This window comes from Hemitrygon akajei, chromosome 15 (genome assembly GCF_048418815.1).
Source record: "Hemitrygon akajei chromosome 15, sHemAka1.3, whole genome shotgun sequence".
NCBI classification, from domain to species: domain Eukaryota; kingdom Metazoa; phylum Chordata; class Chondrichthyes; order Myliobatiformes; family Dasyatidae; genus Hemitrygon; species Hemitrygon akajei.
In genome coordinates this window covers 73,599,158-73,618,678 of record NC_133138.1, presented here as the reverse complement: position 1 = coordinate 73,618,678, position 19,521 = coordinate 73,599,158, and the positions used below count along the sequence as shown (strand labels likewise).

General features: G+C 38.2%; 1 protein-coding gene across 3 annotated transcripts in view; it reads left to right on the top strand.

Moving 5' to 3' along the window:
• The window catches only part of LOC140739451 (zinc finger matrin-type protein 4-like), a 173,825-nt gene that overhangs the window by 5,819 nt on the left and 148,485 nt on the right, over window positions 1-19,521 (top strand). For all 3 annotated transcript variants that reach the window (XM_073067760.1, XM_073067758.1, XM_073067761.1), the window contains exons 2-6: window positions 909-1,012; window positions 2,096-2,185; window positions 6,950-7,109; window positions 9,576-9,791; window positions 13,731-13,830. In XM_073067760.1, coding sequence (XP_072923861.1) covers window positions 909-1,012; window positions 2,096-2,185; window positions 6,950-7,109; window positions 9,576-9,791; window positions 13,731-13,830 — 670 coding nt within the window. The remainder of the gene's footprint in view (window positions 1-908; window positions 1,013-2,095; window positions 2,186-6,949; window positions 7,110-9,575; window positions 9,792-13,730; window positions 13,831-19,521) is intronic.

Here is a 19,521-nt window from a genome sequence, read left to right as displayed (position 1 = left end):
CTGAGCTAATTGTGCAGAGGAAAGTTCTAAACCTTTATCTGTATGGATGAACGGAATGTGCAGATGGCTGACAGATGAAATAAAATGATGTGACGTAACTACTACTTCAACAGGAAGATTGTGAACAACTAGAGAGATTGTTCTAGGAGTAGAAGAATAGAAAGTTTCAGGGATATAAATGCACAGTTCATAGAATGAGGTAGGGCAGGTTGAGAAATAAGTTTACGAAAATATATGGGATATTGTGCTTTTACCAATCACAAGCAAGGAAGTTGGGATGAACTTTTAGGAAATGCTTTCTTGGCTGGGATTGGGGTGTTGTGCCTGTATCTGTCTGCCACAGTTCAGGAATGATAAAAAGGCTTGAGAGAAGATGAAAGAAAAAGCTGCTAAAATTATTCCAGGGAATGAAGGATTTAATTATGTGGATAGATTGGAGAAGATGAGAATCCTGGTACAGAGGATTTGTAAGAAAATCTGATGACTTTAAAATCAAGAAGGACACAAGATCAGAAGACAGACTGGAGGTACTCCATTGGCAAAGGGATCAAAACTAGAAATTGGTAGAATTAAGTGTTTGGCAGAAGAAAGCTACCATAAAGAAAACCTTATGCAACAAGTAGGGTCTGAAATGTATTATTGGGGTGATAGTTAAGTCAGATTCAAGTTTTGGTGTTCTAAATAGAACTGGTTACGTAAATGAAAGCGAAGAATTGTGGATAATGAAGAGTGGTGGGGAGTAGGGAAACTAGTTAGATTGCTCTTGCATTGAGCTAATGTGGACTTGATGACCTGAATAACCTCCTTTGATACTGTAATCATTAAAGGATGTTTAAAGAAGATAGTAGCTATGGCTTGATAGTAGCACTCTGCTCTTTCAGTTTAGTTCTTTTGATTTTCTTTCACAGTACAAAAGATCATCGAGGGAAATAGTGAGCTCTTCACAGACAGTCACTGCAAAGTGTGTAATGCTGTGCTGATTTCAGAGTCCCAGAGACTAGCACATTACCAGGTAATGAAATAGCAGACCTATTTAAATTTCCTTTTGACTTAAATGTGAATGATCTGTTTGTTGTAATTCATCTGATTGGTGCATGTTAAGCATGAAACCAAGGGCTGAACAAAATTTGCTTAAAATACAGAATAGGTATTTTCTTAGTGAGTAAAAATACTGTACTTCTGGTTTTATCCATGATCTGCAGGCATAGATCAGTCTTCCATCTTGTTTACTGAAGCCAGTAATTAGGAACTTGCAGAAGAACTGATCAACCTGATGCATCTTTTCCCCAGAAAATCCCAGTACATCCACGTATTTAATGTAAAATTTAAAAGTGAAAAGGTCAATTGCTGGACTTTACATGCAGTTTCCTGATGCTCTCCAGCATTATACTAAGTTCTTAACTCTAGGATCCTGTGTTAGACCTAGCCTTGTTGATTTCTATTGAAATTATAGAGTATTAGATTAGTAAACAAAGAGTAAGGTACGTTACTTTTGTTTTTCTAAATCTGCTCAATGTAATGCTTTTAATTGTGTGTTTTTTGGTTAACTGTCATTTTTAAAAGCATGCCATTGTATTTTATTTTACTAAGTAGATTTCCCATATTGCAATAAATTACTAAAAGATTACTCAGAGTTTTGTAGCCAGATTGTTGTTGGTTTTCAGGGCAGTGGCTCCTCAATCAATAGCTGAAGACCTGTGGTTGCTTTGGGCATGCTACTGGGCCTTGTGATACTTTGGTCCAGTAATCTTCATGCTTGGTGTCTTGATTGGTTAGGTACTATTGTGAGAAATGGGCTACCAAGATATGATGGGCATTGTTTATGACAAACTGTCACAGCAACATTTAACACAATAACTTCCAATATTGGAATTTACAGTAGAGGATGAAATGGTTTTACATTAAGTTATTTCTGCAATCGTTTCTATTTGTTTCACAACTGCATATCACATGACTTGCAGTCAAATTTGGATGTTAACTTCAGTATGTTTTGTATACTCGTTATTCTACCATTTCAATGTTCATTGACAGCAGGGATGAAAGCATCCTTTGTTAAGGCATCAATAACTGAAGTCCACTATAATTATCTCTACAGAGCAAGAAGCATGCCAACAAAGTACGTCGGTATGAAGAGCTTCATCAAGATGGCGAGCCAGTTGCCAAAATAATAATAAAAGATTCTTCTGTAAGTCTTTAATGAATAATTGAATGATGCAACACTGAAGGAGGCATTTAGGCTTGTCATGCTTGTTCTGGCCCTTTGTCTTGAAATCCTTAATTGTGATGCTCAGAATTAGATAGCTTTCTAGCTGAGGCATAGCCTGTGATTTTTTTTTTCCAGAAGTTATCATAATTCCCTTGCTTTAGAACTTGAAGTGGTTCCCCACCCCCACGTTATGGAGAGGTTCTCTTAGAAAACTATCTTCATTGTGATTTTTCTGTAGTGCAAGCTTCATTTCCCATTGAATCTCATGCTCTAATCAGAGGTGCATTCCTAAAGAATGTTTTTCTCCTAGGACATTTTATATGCAATGACAAGGTGATCTGCCACTGTAATTTAACAACTGAGCCTAATGTTAAATTCACGATGGATGAGGTTTATGTCAAACAAATAATTGCAATATTTTCACATTTATTTATTTTGTCTCCCTATGTATTCTGTAAGAACGACTTTATTCAGTATCTCAGTAAATTGTGAATTCTGTCAGTGCACATTTTTGTAATCTGAATAACCATTATCATGAGGTCAGTTCATAGAGGTCAAGATCCCAAATATTTTTTAAACTTGTTTTATTACATTCAGAGAATTGTATCTATGTCCCAAATTACTTTTTAATATGTCCTTTTAAAACTCTATCATTTAGTTTGACATTTATTCTTCCCATTGAAATGAATCTTGAATTCCTTCATTAAATTTTGTCTGCCTAAGTCTGGAATAAGAAAGTGTGGGGTACAAGGTCACAGAATAAAATTTAGGCCATTTAGGATGAAAGGAGAAAGTTCACTCGGGATTGTAAACCTATGCACTTCTATACTTCAAAGGGCCTTACTTTTGGAAACATTCTTCTCCTCAATCATATTTTCCTCCTCATAACTTCTCTGAGTAACTCAGTAAAAGATGGCAAAAGAAGCTTTTTGTGGGTAGTTCGAGTGTGGAGAGCAATCGTCAGGTGGCAGAGCGCCCTTCACAACTTGCTCCACCCTCAAGCAATTTCTCTCAGACAGTTGAATGCCCCCTTTGTGGCACAAGCAGTGCAGCAGTTTTCCAATCTGAAAAGGTAGGCAGACTGCTTCTCTCCTTCCTCCTGGAATGTTTGTGTAAACTACTTCATAAGATCAGCTGAACTTACAGGAGTGCCAAAGCATTTTCCAGAGCTTGCATATAGTTAGCTAATGTGGCTAAAGGATTTTCTGCCTTTAGGAACCTCACTGTCGGACCTTTTAAACTCTCTGTTAAACTTGTTCTTTTATATTATCTGAGCACTGCCATTCGTACCGTATCTGAGCTGTCTGTTCAGCCTAAGCCTCATATTCTCAGAATCAGAAACTGGTTTATTATTGTTAACTTAGCAGCAGCAGTTCAATGCAGTACATAATATAGAAGAACTAAAATAATAATAAGTAAATCAATTACAGTATATATTTTGAATAGATTAAAAATCGTGCAAAAAAACAATGTATATTTAAAAAGTGAGGTAGTGTCCAAGGGTTCAATGTCCATTTAGGAATCGGATGGCAGAGGGGGGGGGAAGAAGCTGTTCTTGCATCCCTGAGTGTGTGTCTTCAAGCTTCTGTACCTCCTACCTGATGGTAACAGTGAGAAAAGGGCATGCCTTAAGTGCTGGAGGTCCTTAATAATGGATGCTGCCTTTCTGAGACACTGCTCCTTGAAGATGTCCTGAGTACTTTTGAGGCTAGTACCTAAGATGGAGCTGACTAAATGTACAACCTATTGCAGCTTCTTTTGGTCCTGTGCTGTAGTGCCCCCCCCCCCCCCAATACCAGACAGTGATGCAGCCTGTCAGAATGCTCTCCACAGTACATCTGTAGAAGTTTTCGAGTGTATTTGTTGACATACCAAATCTCTTCAAACTCCTAATGAAGTATAGCCTCTGTCTTTATAACTGCATCGATATGTTGGGACCGGGTTAGATCCTCCGACATCTTGACACCCAGGAAGCTGTTCACCCTCTCCACTTCTGATCCCTCTGAGGATTGGTATCTGTTCCTTTGTCTTGCTCTTCCAGAAGTGCACATTCAGCTCTTTCATCTTACTGACATTGAGTGCCAAGTTGTTGCTGCAACACCACTCCACTAGTTGGGATATCTCACTCCTGTACATCCTGTCATCTCCATCTGAGATTCTACCAATAATGGTTATATCATCAGCAAATTTATAGATGGTATTTGAGCTATGCCTAGCCACACAGTCATGGATATATAGACAATAGAGCAGTGGGCTAAGCACACGCCCCTGAGGTGCACCATTGTTGATGATCAGCGAGGAGGACATGTTATCACCAATCTGCACAGATGGTGATCTTCCAGTTAGGAAGTCAAGGACTTCATTGCAGAGGGAGGTACAGAGGCCTAGGTTCTGCAACTTCTGAATCAGGATTGTGGGAATGATGGTATTAAATGCTGAGCTATTCTTCCCCATCAAGTGTGAGCTTCTCCAGAGAACATTCTCAACCTATGATAACTTTTGTTCTCCGCTGGTACACTTTGGTATTTATCAGCTAGTGAAGTAATAGCCGAAACCAGCTCAGAATTTAAATCAACCGCTGAAGGACCCATTAGACCTTTCACATCAGACAACTCCTTACCCCATCTTGCAATATATGATCTGCCCAGGTCCAGCCTCCCCAAGTACCCCGATCCTAACAGGCAGAGTGACTTCAGTCACATCACTGGTTGTCATAACGCATCCGACCTTAATCTCTGGGCGTCCATGATAACCTTAATTGTGACACACCTCACTTTGACACAGAATAAGCCGCTTAATCAATCCGGATACAGCATTCCATCTCTGGAATGTAACCCTCTCACCGTGGCTCGTAATAAACCAGGCTTATTTGCTAGCTGTGACTAAGAGCCATGTGACTCAGCATTGCATGGGTAACGGCGAGAAGGCCACCTTCAATAAGCAACATATGTCTAAGGTTAGTATGATTCGGGTTCAACTCAACAGGAAAGTTGGAATGCTCTGATGAGGGAATGGATATTATGGTGACTGCTGTGTAAATGCTGCCCCGTGCAGTGTTATCGTTTGCTAGGAAATGAGAGACTTTACACTGCCATAAAATTAAAGTGGAAGTATATTTACAGATATTTCAACTTTAACAAACAGTTAATAGAAAAAAGAAAAAGGGCCCATTACAGTTAAACCAGTCTAAATGTGTACATAAATGTTGGAGCTCATTTCTGGCATAGTCGGGTGTTTTGCTTTGATTACTCACGCTAAACCCAAGTTCTGTGCAAAAGACACCAGCCACAGTTCGAGTTTCGCTTTGAGGACCATTCCAAATGAACTGACAAACTCCATTTGTCTGCATGAAGCACTTCTTACAATGGGGTCTCTCCTTCAAGTGGCATTTTTCCCTTGGGCTCCACTCCACATCTGCCAATGAAGACCGAAAACTAGACAACTGTCTCCTGGAAATCTGATTGTGACCAGCTCTCTTGAATGTTCCATGGCATCCCACTGGGCAGAATGTTAGAGCAGGTTACCAAGACAAACCCAATTGACTGACAACATTCCTAGGCTGAGCAAACAGCTCCTTATCTCAGCTGAAGCCAAAATGCTAGTCTGTGATGCTTAACCAACAGAATACACTGCATTTGCAGAAAAGCTGCTCAAAGCATAGCAGCATAAATACAATCAGGCATTACAAATGCTTGGTGACTCAGACCTAGATAAATAGGTCTTTAGCTAGCAAAGGTTTAGAAATCAAGCAGAAGAATGAGTTTGAGAAAAAAAAACAAAAAATGTTCAGCATGCCAGGCAACATTCATGGATGAAAATTATACTTCAAGTCAAATACCTTTTGTCAGAATAGTAACCTTGAATGAAATTGAATTTGATCTTGTTGAATATCAGAACAGGGTTAATAGGTCTTGTGTCTTAGTCCTACTTTAACTTTAGTTTTATGTCCTTTGATGTAAGTAAATATTTTTTTCATTGCAAGAGGAGTTAAGTGCATAGTTTAAAATGACTTATTGAAATTATATGGGACCCCATTGAGATTGCAATTGAAATATTTCTTAGTCTGGTCTCCAACCAAGTGAAGGAACTACTTGCAATAGAGGGGATGGAGCAAGGATTAACTGAATTGATTCCTGGGGTAGAGTAATTGTCCTCTGGAGCCTAGAAAATTCAGAGATATTAACGGAACTTAACAGGATACATGTCAGTAGAGATGGTGCTTTTTTTCCCTGGGTGGAATTTCTTGAGCAAAGGGACTTAATCTGAAAATAAAGGGTCAAGTAAGAGAGCCATGAAGACTAGGTCAATATATATTTTTAAGCCAGAGTTAGAGTGTTTAGGGATTCAAGTGGAATGGACTAAGTGCAGAGAAGTGGCACTGATGTAAACACAATCTGTGAGCTTATTGGGCAAATGCTAGGGACTACTGGATTTATATCCTCTTCAAATTAAGTTCATAAACATTCTGATTACAACTAGTAAGCATATTTTCAGCCATCAAAATTAACCGCAAGATTTAGGACCTATTTGAAGTTTTTTTCTTAAGTAAAAAAGCAATGTAAGATTTTAATTTTATGAGCACTTTTTCTTTTGCCATCCTTACCAGTGAATTCCTAGTCTGCAGATTCCTCTGCTCTGTTTAGCAGATTTGCCCAACTCTTTAAAACATTGCAATATTGTATTTCTTGCATGAACATTAGAAGTAGAGTTAACATAAACAGCAATTTTTGAACCTTCCCACAGGACAGTAGCAATGGAGAAGTTGATCGGAATAAATATTGTCCACTCTGTAATGTGACCTTTACATCACCGGTTGTTGCCCAGTCTCATTACCAGGGAAAGAACCATGCAAAAACTCTGAAACTCAAGCAAAAGCAAGATGAAACTATCCCAGCATCCTCTGGTAAGTAACCCTGATACATTGTCATGGCCAAAAATTAAGATTATGCTCCTGATTTCTAGGAATCTACTTGTGTAAACAAGTTTTCAGCAGTCTTTCCATTTACATTCATAAGGTTGGGGAAAAAATAGAGATTGGTAAGTATAGGTGAAGAATTGCTTTGACAATAGTTTTGAATGTGTTCCTTAAGAATTTGATTCTATGAATTTGCTCATCTTTTCAGATTGGGAATTAAATCTGCCATTTCATAATGACAGTATTCAATGTATTCCCAAAGGAAGTTGTGTTTTGTTTCTAAACTATTGTCATTTTGTAGTGAAATGAAAATATATGTGTGGCACAGTGGCCTCACTGTGTCAGGGACTCAGGTTTGTACCTGACTTCTCGTGGTAACTGGGTACTTTGCATGTTCTTCCCATGGCAATGTAGGTTTCCTTCTCATCCCAAGGATCTGTGGGTTGGCAATTTAATTGATCATTGTAAATTGCTCTTTGTATGTAGGTCAGTTGTAGAATCAAGGGAGTTGATAAATGTGGACAGAATAAAATAAGACTAGTGGAGGATTTGTGTAATGTGTGAATGATGGATTTGCTGAGCCAAAGGACCTATTTCTAACAAGAGAAAGTCTGCAGCTGCTGGAAATGTGTGCAGCGCGCGCGTGCACACACACACACACCTACCCACCTACCTACCTGGAGGAACTCAGCAGGCCAGGCAGCATCTATGGAAAAAAGTGCAGTCGATGAACATACTGAGTTCCACCAGCATTTTGTGTGTGTTGCTCGGACCTATTTCTATGTTGTTTGACAGTGTGTGCTCTGTAGGCAATTATTAAAATATTAAGTGAGCAAGTAACATTCAGAAGTTTACGCAATGTGGAGCTCCTAGGATAGTATAGATGTTTAAGGTGATCATTTTTTTTATATCTTACTAGAAAATGTATTTACCTCCAAATATTTGTGTACCAATAAGTACAATTAATTGGATGCTCTGATTAAAGAATGGAGTTCAATGGAAAGACTAAACTTGTGTTTGCCAAATCACTTGAAAATGCTCTGGGTCAGCATCAAGCACAGGAAGCTCAGGCTGAACAGTTATCAGAGTGTAAAATCAAGTGACCAGGAAAAACACTGACAGATTTTTAAATTGAAGTTAGCAACTGAATTGCTGATTTTTGAGAGCATTCAATGCAGGTCTTAATTAACAAGGACCAAAAATCTCCAACCTAGCCCTCCAGGTTTACACTGCCAGATTTGACACTCATTCCAGCAGAAGGAATTAATAGACTCTTTTGTTTTAAAGAAATTTTATGACCTGAACATCAGGAAAATATATGGTTTGTCTACACTTCTGGCTGCCTTGTAAAACAGCCAACATAATGAAAGATCCCACCCACCCCTCTAACTGGGCTATTAAAAACCTGAAAGTACTCCAAGGACAGTTTCTGTACTGCAGTGTTAAGAGTATTAAATAATCCCCATGTTTACTATGATGGACTTTTGACCACAGAATCTACCTTGTCATGGCCTTTCACCTTACCGTTAGCCTAAACTGCACTTTCTGTATGACTAGCATTTGATTCTGCAGTTTTTCCCTTGTCCTATACAGAAATATTGATTTGATTAAATTATACTTATGGCATAGAAAAGAAATATGCCATATACTGTGCCTCAGTATATGTGACAATAACAATTAACCTGTCTGCTGTTATAATTTAATGGAATAAAAGCAATTTTGGTGGTCATTTGCAGATTAAAAATAGCGACAAACTAAAAGATTTAAAAATACTTAAAATCTTGCAGTTATTTAATGTGTTGTGCCTCAACTTCACCTGTCTCTTAGTATGTGATATATGGTTGTTTAAAAGACTTGCATTTTTTTTGGCAGTTATGTTAGCTATGTTTGCTACTAAATGTGTCAGCCAAATGACCAATTTGGTTAAAGAAGAAGCGTTGGGGAGAATGCCAGGAGAGACTTCCCATTCTTTTTCAAATAGGGCTATTAACAATTAATGTCCTGTTGATTCTGAATCCATTTTCTCCTTGTTGCCTTCCTGTTGATATGTGATGTTTTTTGTAGGCTTGATTATCTTAGCAGTTTTGCAGAATAATTCTAATTGGGGTCTAAAGGAGAATAGAAATAGGGAAGAGCCAAAATGAAAGAGGGACTTGGTGAAACTATCCAATAGGTAGTGAATCATTGCAAAAATATAGACATTTATAAAGCAGGCAGTTACTGAATGAGAAATTTAGTTCTTTCTAACCTTTATATTTAAATACAGTAACCAGCTGTAATAACTTGCTGAAAAACTTTGTGCATCTTCCACAATTTTAGCGATAAGCACTCTATCTTTATGATTAAAATAATTGTCTTTAATTTCTAACTGTTAAAATAAAAATGGTTTAACTCTGTTCATTATTTATGAATGATGTTTTCATTTGATCAGCATATAATAGGAACATTTTTCAGTTGCAGCTACTCCCAAGGTAAAGAATGAAGATGCTCCAACTTCTGTGCAGTCTAGTGCTGAATCTGGGAACAGTGATCCTGATAAGTACTGTAGTCTATGTCAAGCCTTTTTTAATCATCCAGCTATTGCAAAACAGCACTATGTGGGCAAAAGGCACAAGAAGCGTGAGACAAAAGCTAAGTTGCTGGAGCAACTGGGGCAGGCTGGTAGTAACTGTAAGTATATTACTTGCAAACCACCAACTAATTGATGCATATCTTTTTTAACAATTGGAAATGGATCATAGACTCAACAACATTTTATAAATTAGTTAGCCCCCATGGTAAAACTTGTTCATAGTTCTGCACATCTGCTATTTTCTATTTTTAATTACACATTATTTATAATTTTTTGTTTGATGTCAAAGATTGGTCATTGTAATGCCTTGTTTCATAATTTGATTCTCTATACAATGACAGAGTTCAATCAGTAGAACAACTGAGGAAAAATTTAATGTTCTGCTTGGGAAACCATATATGGAAAATCAAGTAAATTGTAAAGAAATGTTTCAGCTCCTTTGTTTCCTTAAATATTTTAATAATCTGCAGTTTTCTCTGCCTAAAAAACAATAAATAGAAAGTGTTACTTGTGTTATTTTTATATTGTTTGTAGAGGGGAATTCTTTTACTACTGGATAGACTGGAAAAAAACTGTGCCATGGAAATGTGGTTGCCAAAAGAACACAAATTTGCCAGCTTTACTGTATTTATTTCCTGAAATCTAGCTAAAACGACTGCATTGCTGATACCTTAGCTCTTTAATTATGAATCTGAATCTGATTTGCTCATACTGGGTAACTGAACACCACTGTCATTTGGCATGAATTTTTGATTATGATTTCATTCCAGTCATCCCCTTTGGATGTGTACCCTGTTAATTTGAAGCAAATTGTCAAATCCAAAATGCAGACACTTCTATTTGAAAGCAGTCTTTTTAATGACTTTATGGTAAGCAGGATTGTGAGATTGCTTAAGATGCTTACTGAAATTTAAACCAAATCCAGAAATTAACATTAAATAGTGCAGTAAAAGTACAAATATGTTCAATCTTGCCCTGTTTGAGACATAACCTCTAGCATTTTTGCTGGGATATAGTTCCACAGATACCTTGTAGTACCCTTACTAATCGATTGGACTGAACACTTTTGTAGCATTTTCCATGACGGACCCTAACCCTACCTATTTGCTACTCCATCCATAGCCCTAGCGGATATTGAAGAACACTGACTATAATTGTATCTGAAATCTTACTAGCCTAATTATTAAGGCTCAACTACAGAATAACTGAATCATTAGAGGCCATAAATTCAGAATTCATTTTAAACCATACATGCCTTTTCCATGTTCTGTTATCTTATCAGTATTAACAGGTAGTCATGCAGAATGAGTTCAGGAAAATTGCATGTTGAGGTGAAATAGGCCAATGTTAGAGTTCATCAGCTGCCCATTTTACATTATGCCTGCCATTTCAATTTAGTGAATGATTTGCAATTTGTTATAAACCTATTTTGTGCTACTTATAGCTAATTTTACTACAAATGAATTGTATTTGTGCACATGAATAATTTTAATTTCACTGAATGAATGCCATTTCTTGCTGCTAGCAAATAGCTGAATGGCGAGGTAGCATCAAGAGCCTCAATCAGGTGATTTCCACCTCTGCTCCATTAAGTAGAATGAGGTAGAATGCAGGGCTCACTGAGTGAGCAGAAGGAATTAAATGTAGTGATTGAGAAATGTAAAATACAGTACTGTATATGTTAACTTGGCGAGGAGAGTGAGTTTGTAAATCTGGCAGGAGCAAAGAATGTTCAGAATGATGAGGGTGGAGTGCCATGTGAGACAGGTGGCAGAGAAGGAGTGCCAGGGACAGGTGGTGACATGGGTGCAAACACACCTAGCAGTGAGACATCAGACCAGGTCATTTGATTCCAAATAATTGGTTTATTGATCATTACAGAATGTTTCTCCAGAGCTTCCTACTCCCTCTCCTCTCCCTTCTGATTTTCCCAACCATGATTTCCCCTCCCCCTGTCCCCTTCCCACTGTCAGTCTACAATGGAGACTTGTATCAGAATCTGGTTTGTCATCAGTTGCATGTGTCATGAAATTGTGGCAGTAGCAGTACAGTGCAATACATAAAATTACTACAGTACTTGGGAGCTTAGCTTCATGTGGAGCATAGACCATCGATGACCTCCCGTCTTGATCATCCTCTGAATCAGTGGTATGATTGGAATTCATGAATGCTTTTGCAATTTATTACATCCACTGAAAAGGGGATTGACCCATACAGCTTCACCAAAGCCCTGTTAGTTAGGACTTCAAGAGGCAGTACAGTACCGTGCAAAAGTCTTAGGCACCCTAGCTATACATATATATATGTTCCTAAGACATTTGCACAGTACTGTATCTTTCAGTTTTCACAGCTTAGTTTCTCCTTTCCCAAAACAGTCACACACATTTTAACATAGAGGACAAACTAGTTAAGTAAATATTCAGTAAAGGAAAATGAATTATAGATATTGGATAAAAGTAAGAAATTATAGAAATACACAAAGGCTCAGGCACTATAAAAGAAAAGGTAAACCATGATATCATGGGTCTGAGCCTTTTATTGGAACTGAAGCCTGAAAGATGAACGAGAGCTTTATTAAACTTTGAAGAGTTTAGAGGGAAAGCAAATCAACATTAAACTATTTACAAAATATGAGTGGAACTTTGTACTGCAAGCTACAAAATAAAACATGGAGAATGTTTGACCAACCTTTCAGGGTTACTATTGAGAGAAACCCTCTGTTAGTTGGGGTTGACCATAGATGTTGTGTTCCAGCTGTCTATCTGCTAAACAAGCCAGGGTAGTACAATAAGGAGAGCAAGTCTTTGTCCATGTAGCAGGCTTCCCTTCTCCACGCAGCTGAAGAATCCAAAGCAACAGCAGAGACTAACACAGTTTGGCACCTGCAACATCGCAGGAGTTGGCAGTCAGAGTTGAATTCACTGTAGGAACTCCAGCTCCAGATTTTTCCTTGATTTTTACTCCTGAAGCCTTCCACATGAGTGGCTGTAGCTGTAAGGCAGTGACATTGTGAGAAGAGTTGCCAGTCCACGGTTGACGAGTTCTATTTGCCCGAAGTGACTGGTTTTAAGGTGCCAGTAACCTGCCTTTCTCCTGTCAGTAGGAACTGTTCTGCCAGGCTTGCTAGCTAAGCCACGTGAAGGGCCAGGATTTGGTTGTCAGAGCTATATAAGATGCATGCCATTGGAAAGACTTGATAGGTAGTGGGAGCTTATCTCCCATTGTAATAACTTTAAGAAATCAGGATTACTGATTATTCTAAAAGTATTCCCAATAATCGCTGTAAATTGTATGGATCCAGGTTGGGAACAATGATTTGAGATGATATGCCAGCTATAAACAAACTGACCGGCAAAATAGGCTGAATGGCTTACTCTTGTTATATTATTTCTATAAAACTAATTCAAAACTATTGTTTACAATGAGTTGATCTGCTTTATTAAAATCTCAAGTGAAATCTAAAGACAACCCTCTCACCAGATAAATTATTGCCATGCTTCTCTGATCTCTGAATGTAGACCTGTATTGTCCCATTGTCTTTTTATATGGAATTATTTGTTAATAACATGCAGATTTTACAAAACTTGTCAAATGTGCCATATAAGATATTTTTGCAATAGGATAACTGATACCCCCTGTCCCCCCTTGGCTCCTTTCACTCCACAGATATTAGGGGGTTTGTGCATAAAAGGTGATGGCCTGTTTTTTGTAAATTATTATTGATCCTTGTGTTTTCATTATAACCATAACATGTAGCCCTTGACATTCCTAGTAGTGTGCTCTTTTTAACTAAAAGTAGTGCAGTATGCACTTTTAAAATCCATGTCCTAAATCATTGGCACACTTTGTTCCATTATTGTCTATGGAGTTTGGGTACGAACTTTCTAGTGGAATGAAATTGGAAAGGAAAATGAATAGCTGACCAGACAAAGGCAAAATTTTATCTTAAAAAATGTTCATCATAAGCAGGGAAAATGCATTATTAAGGTTTCTTTTAAAATATTACTAGTAGGTAACAAAATTATAATCTTTCACAGCTGCTTCTGCTAAAGGCTACCCTTGTAACACCTGTAACATTGTACTGAACTCAATAGAGCAATATCAGGCACACATCCAGGGAACAAAACACCAGAACCAGTAAGTACATTTGCCTGTTTTCTTTAAGCAGACCTATAAAGGTTATTTTGTTATTTCCCTCATATAACATGCAATATGGGTCAGACAAAAATGAGTTATAATTTAAACTTAATTTGGCTTGTGTTAGGTTTGAGATGATTGAATCAGTGTCTATTATCTAATTAATTGCAAAAAGTAGTTTGTTTTTGTTACATTGGTGATTTGTGTAGGAATTGGTTTTGAAAAGTTCATTTAAAAATGAATGAGATGTATTGAATTTTGTATTTATGTATTACTAGTCTGGATAAGTCACCTTTTGGAAAGAAAAGAAATGAAAAGAAATCCTTTTTTATTGGTTGAATCCCCACGTTTTCAACATGTCCACTATGTTGTGAATGACAGCGGCCTTGCTTATAATTGTTTGGATGTTCCAGAGGCAGATGTGGAGGTTGACAGTTTGTAAAGGATTGGGACTTGATGTTGCAAGTTAGGTGGGAAGAAAGAAAGGAAGAGTAACCTGTAGCATGCACATTTGGTGGAGAGGTTTGTAGAAGTAGGATGGGCCAATGAGAGTGCCTGCTCATAACATGGCTGGAGACGTAGCAGAAATGCTAAGTTTTGGAAGGCAGCAAACAAATTAGAAGGTGGTATTGAAGTATTGGTGTTGAAGAAGTTCCTCTTTGAAGTCTTATGATTTCCTCATTAAGCTACATTCAGCTGAAGTATTAAAAGAGCCCTAAATTTATTGAAATAATCCAAATTGCGGGGACAGGCCAAAAGTTTGCTGTGGATTCTTTTTACTTAGCAATGATTACATAATTAAGTACTAGGTTAAAGCTCTTAGATTACAATGCCAAGAACCCCATTGACACAATGATAATTTGAACATTCTACGTTGGAATTAAAGCAGATTCTGGAATGATTGATGGAAGGCGGTTAGACTTCCAGCTCTGTACATGTAGGCCAGACAGGTTAAGGTGGCATTACAGTTGTGAACCTGTGAAGTGTTTAATTATCATTAGAATGTTTTCATTGAATTTTGTTTTGATACTAGTTTACGAATCAGCTTCCTAACTTGCCATTGTTACACTCGAGTTCAACCTTATAAGAGCCAAATCGTAATCCTCACTAAAGGTTGGTTTTTAACTGACTGCTGAAAAATCATCTTTACTTTTATTTTTCATGTTGATCTGTGCCAATAGTGAAATATGTTGTACTATGAATATCTAGGATATTTTCTAAAATGTAATACTATACTGTTGGGAAGGCAGGTGGCTTTCTTTCTTTTACTAAAACTTTAAAAATGGGCCATTTTAATTAGTTCCTATCAAAAGATATGTACTTCAGCTTCATGATCTGACCATGATCTACTAATTTTATTTTTATTAGACATGGAGATGAGATGGAAATGCAGATAGTCTCCCTGGTTATCTGACAAGGTTTTCTAAATTTACACTATTAATTCTTTTGTTATAATGAAGCAAGAATTGGTTCTTGAAAGTAAACTAGTATCATCCTTCTATATGATTTGGATAGACTAGTGGTTAATATATTTGTTTCTAAATGTCATACTGCACAGAGTGCCCTGCTTACTGTTTCAATTACTTTTGTTACAACTTTGTTTTTTGTCAGTTTACTGTATTGGTTTATCAGCTCAAATAAAACTCAAAACCTTTGACTAGGAAGTAGAAGCTAAAATCAGATGAATTGCTAGAGTGGAGTAAAGAGAAAGAACTACAGAGGCATGACAGAGGAGCTGGCCAAAATTGATTGGAACGTGACACCACCAGGGATGACAGTAGAGCAGCAATGGCTGGAGTTCCTGCAAATAATTCATGAATAATTCATCACAAAAAAGAAAAAGCTTTCTATAGGAAAGATGAGGCAACTCTGACAAGAGAAGTCAAAGACAGCATAAAAGCAGAAGCAATGGTATACAATATAGCAAAAATTAGGGAGAACTGAGGGACAGGGATTCATAATTTGTGGAAGGGGCCCATGTATGACAAGAGCTCAGGGAGGTGAAAGGAAAAAGGTAAGACAAAATACATCAGTTTCTGGCAGCAATTTGGAAGACATAGGATAGATACTTCCGAAAAAAGAAGAATTCTAAGGGCAGGATGACACAACCGTGGCTGATAAGAGAAATCAAAAACAACATAAAAGTACAAGAGGGAGCATATAGTAGAGCAAAAATTAGTGGGAAGTTAGAGGATTGGCCAGCTTTTAAAACCATCAGAAAGCAACTGAAAAAAAGCCATTAGGAGGAGGAAAAGGTGAAATATGAAGGTAAGCTAGCCAATTATATCAAAAGAATACTGAAAGTATTTTCTAATATTTTCTATAAAGAGTAAAAAGCGAGAGTAGATAGCAGACTGTTGGAAAATGATGTTGGTAGTAATGGGGATAAGGAAATGGCAGATGAATTTAATAAGTATTTTGCATCAGTCTTCACTGTGGAAGACACCTGCAGTATGCCGGAAGTTTGAGTGTGTCAGGGAGCAGAAGTGAGTACAATTGCTTTCACTATAGAGAAAGTGCTTTAGAAGCTGAAAAGTCTAAAAGTGGATAAGGCACCTGGACCAGACGGAGTGCATACCAGGGTTCTGGAAGAGGTGGCTGGGGAGATTGTGGAGGCATAGATAATGATCTTTCAAGAGTCATTCGGTTCTGGCATGGTTCCAGAGGACTGGAAAGTTGCAAATGGTATTCTGTTTTTCATGAGGGGGGGAGGCAAAAGAAAATAAATTGTAGGCCAGTTAGCCTCTCCTCAGTGATTGGGGAGATGTTAGAGTCGATTGTTAAGGATTTGGTCTTGGGGCACTTGGGATATGATAAAATAGGCCAAAGTCAGCATGGTTTCCTTAAAGGAAGATCTTGCCTGATAAATCTGTTAGAATTATTTGAAGAAATGACGAACAGGATAGACAAAGAATTGATGGATATTGTGTACTTGGATTTTCGGAGGGTCCTTGACAAGGTGTTGCACATGAGGCTGCTTAACAAGGTAAGAGCCCATTATATTACAGGAAAGGTACTAGCATGGATAGTGCATTAGTTGATTGGCAAGAGGCAGAGTGGGAATAAAGGGAGCCTTTTATGGTTGGCTGCCAGTGACTAATGACATTTTGTAGCAATCAGTGTTGGGACTGCTTTTATCGTTATATGTCAGTGATTTGGATGACAGAATTGATGCCTTTATAGCCAAGTTTGCAGATAATACAAAGATAGATGGAGGGGCAAGTGGTATTGAGGAAGTAGGGAGGCTGCAAGAAGGACTTGGATTAAAAGAATGTGCAAAGAAGTGGCAGATGGATTACACTGCAGGGAAGTGTATGGTCATGCACTTTGGTAGAAGGAACAAAAGCATAGTCTAATTTCTAAATGGGTAGAAAATTCAAAAATCCCAGGTGCAAAAGGACTTGGGAGTCCTCGTGCAGGGCTCCCTAAAGGTTAATATGCAGCCTGAATCGATGGTGAGGAAGGCATATGCAATGTTGGCATTCATTTTGAGAGGACTGGGATGTAATTCCGAAGCTTTATAAGGCATTTGTGGGGCCTCACTTGGAGTATTGTGAGTGGTTTCAGGCCCCCTAATCTTAAAAAAAGGATAGATTGATATTGAAGAGGGTTCAGAGAAGGTTCACGAGAATGATTCGGTAATTTGTTACTATATGAAGAGCTTTTGATGGCTCTGGGCCTGTACATACTGGAAATGAGAAGAATGAGGGGGATCTCATTGAAACCTATCAGATGTTGAAAGCCATAGGTAGAATGGATGTGAAGAGAATGTTCCTTATATTGGGGAATGTAGAGCCAGAGGGTGGTGAATCTATGGTATTCATTACTTCAGTCATCTGTGGCGGTCACGTCATTGGGTGTATTTAAGGCCAAGGCTGATAAATTCTTGATTAGGATGGGAAAGAGTGCAGGAAAAGGCGGGAGAATGGGGTGGAGAGGGAAAATGCATCAGACATGATGAAATGGCAGAAAAGACTCCATGGACCGAATGATCTAATTCTGCTCCTATCTCTTATGGTCCAAAAAAAAAAGCAATAAGGATAGAGAAGATGAAATATGATGGTAAACTAGCCAATAATATAAAAGGAAACCAGAAGATTTTTTCTGATATATAAAGAATAAAAGAGAAGCAAGACTGGTCATTGGACTGCTAAAAAATGGCACTGCGGAGGTAGTATTGGGAAACAAAGAAGTGGCGGAAGAACTGAATAAGTGTTTTGTGTTGTTCTTCATTGTGGAAGATACCAGTAGCACGCCAGAAATTTGAGTGTTGGGGGCAGAAGTGGATGTAGTTACTCTTACCTAAGGAGAAGCTACTTGGGAAACTAAAATGGCTGAAGGTAGATAAGTCACCTGGACCAGATGAACTACATCCCAGGGTTATGAAAGATAATGAAGGCATTAATAGTGATCTTTCCAGAATCACTACATTCTGAAATGGTTTCAGAGGATTGGAAAATTGCAAATCTCACTCTTGCCTCCCTTCTTTCTTAAAAAGGCAGTAAATTATAGGCCAGTTAGCCTAAGTTAAGTGGTTGGCAAGATGTTTGAGTGCAATATTAAGGATGAGGTTTTGGGGTACTTGGAGGCACATGATAAAATAGGCTAAAGTCAGCATTGTTTCTTTAGGGGGTAATCCTGTCCAATAAATTTGTTGGAATTCTTTGAGGAAATAACAGGCAGAATAGACAAAGGAGAGTCCATGGATGTTGTTTACTTAGGATTTCAGAAGGCCTTTGACAAGGTGCAGCACATGAGACTGCTAAACAAGGTAAGAGCCTGTGGTATGTGAAGAGAATAGTATGGCTGTGCACTTTGACTGAAGGAATAACAGCATAGATTTTTCTCAACAACAAGCAAATTTATAAATGGGAGGTACAAAGTGACTGGGCGTCGTCGTACTGGATACCCTAAAGGTTAACTTGCAGGTGGCATTGGAGTCTGGCCAGAGGTGGTTTACAAGAATGATCTCTGAAATGAGAGGATTACGTATGAGATGCATTTGATGGTTCTGAGCTCGTATTCTCTGAAGTTTAGAACTATAAGGGGGATCTTATTGAAATCTATAAATGTTAAAAGGCTTAGATAAGTGTGGATGTGGAGAGTCTAGGAACAGGGGGCATAGCCTCAGAATAGGAGGCCAGCCATTTAGAAAGATGAGGAATTTCTTTAGCCAGAGGGTGTTGAATCTAGAATTTGTGGCAAAGTTATTGGGTATACTTAAAGCTGAGGTTTGTTGGTTCTTGATTAGTCAGGGTGTCAAAGGTTACAGGGAGAAGGCAGGAGAATGGGAAAGGAAAAATAAATGAGCCATGATTGAATGGCAGGGCAGTCTTGATGGGCAAATGGCCTAATTCTGCTCCGATGTCTCATGGTTGTGTGGTCTAAAACCAGTAATACAAAACTTAATTGTATACAGGTGTGCTTCACTTAAGAGAATTAAGATAATGCGAGGCTTATTGAGAAAGTAAGGAGGCATGGGATCCAAGGGGACATTGCTTAGTGGATCCAGAACTGGTTTGCCCACAGAAGGCAAAGAGTGGTTGGAGACGGGTCATGTTCTGCATGGAGATCAGTGACCAGTGGTGTGCCTCAGGGATCTGTTCTGGGACCCTTACTCTTCATGATTTTTATAAATGACGAGGAAGTGGAGGGATGGGTTAGTAAGTTTGCTGATGACACAAAAGTTGG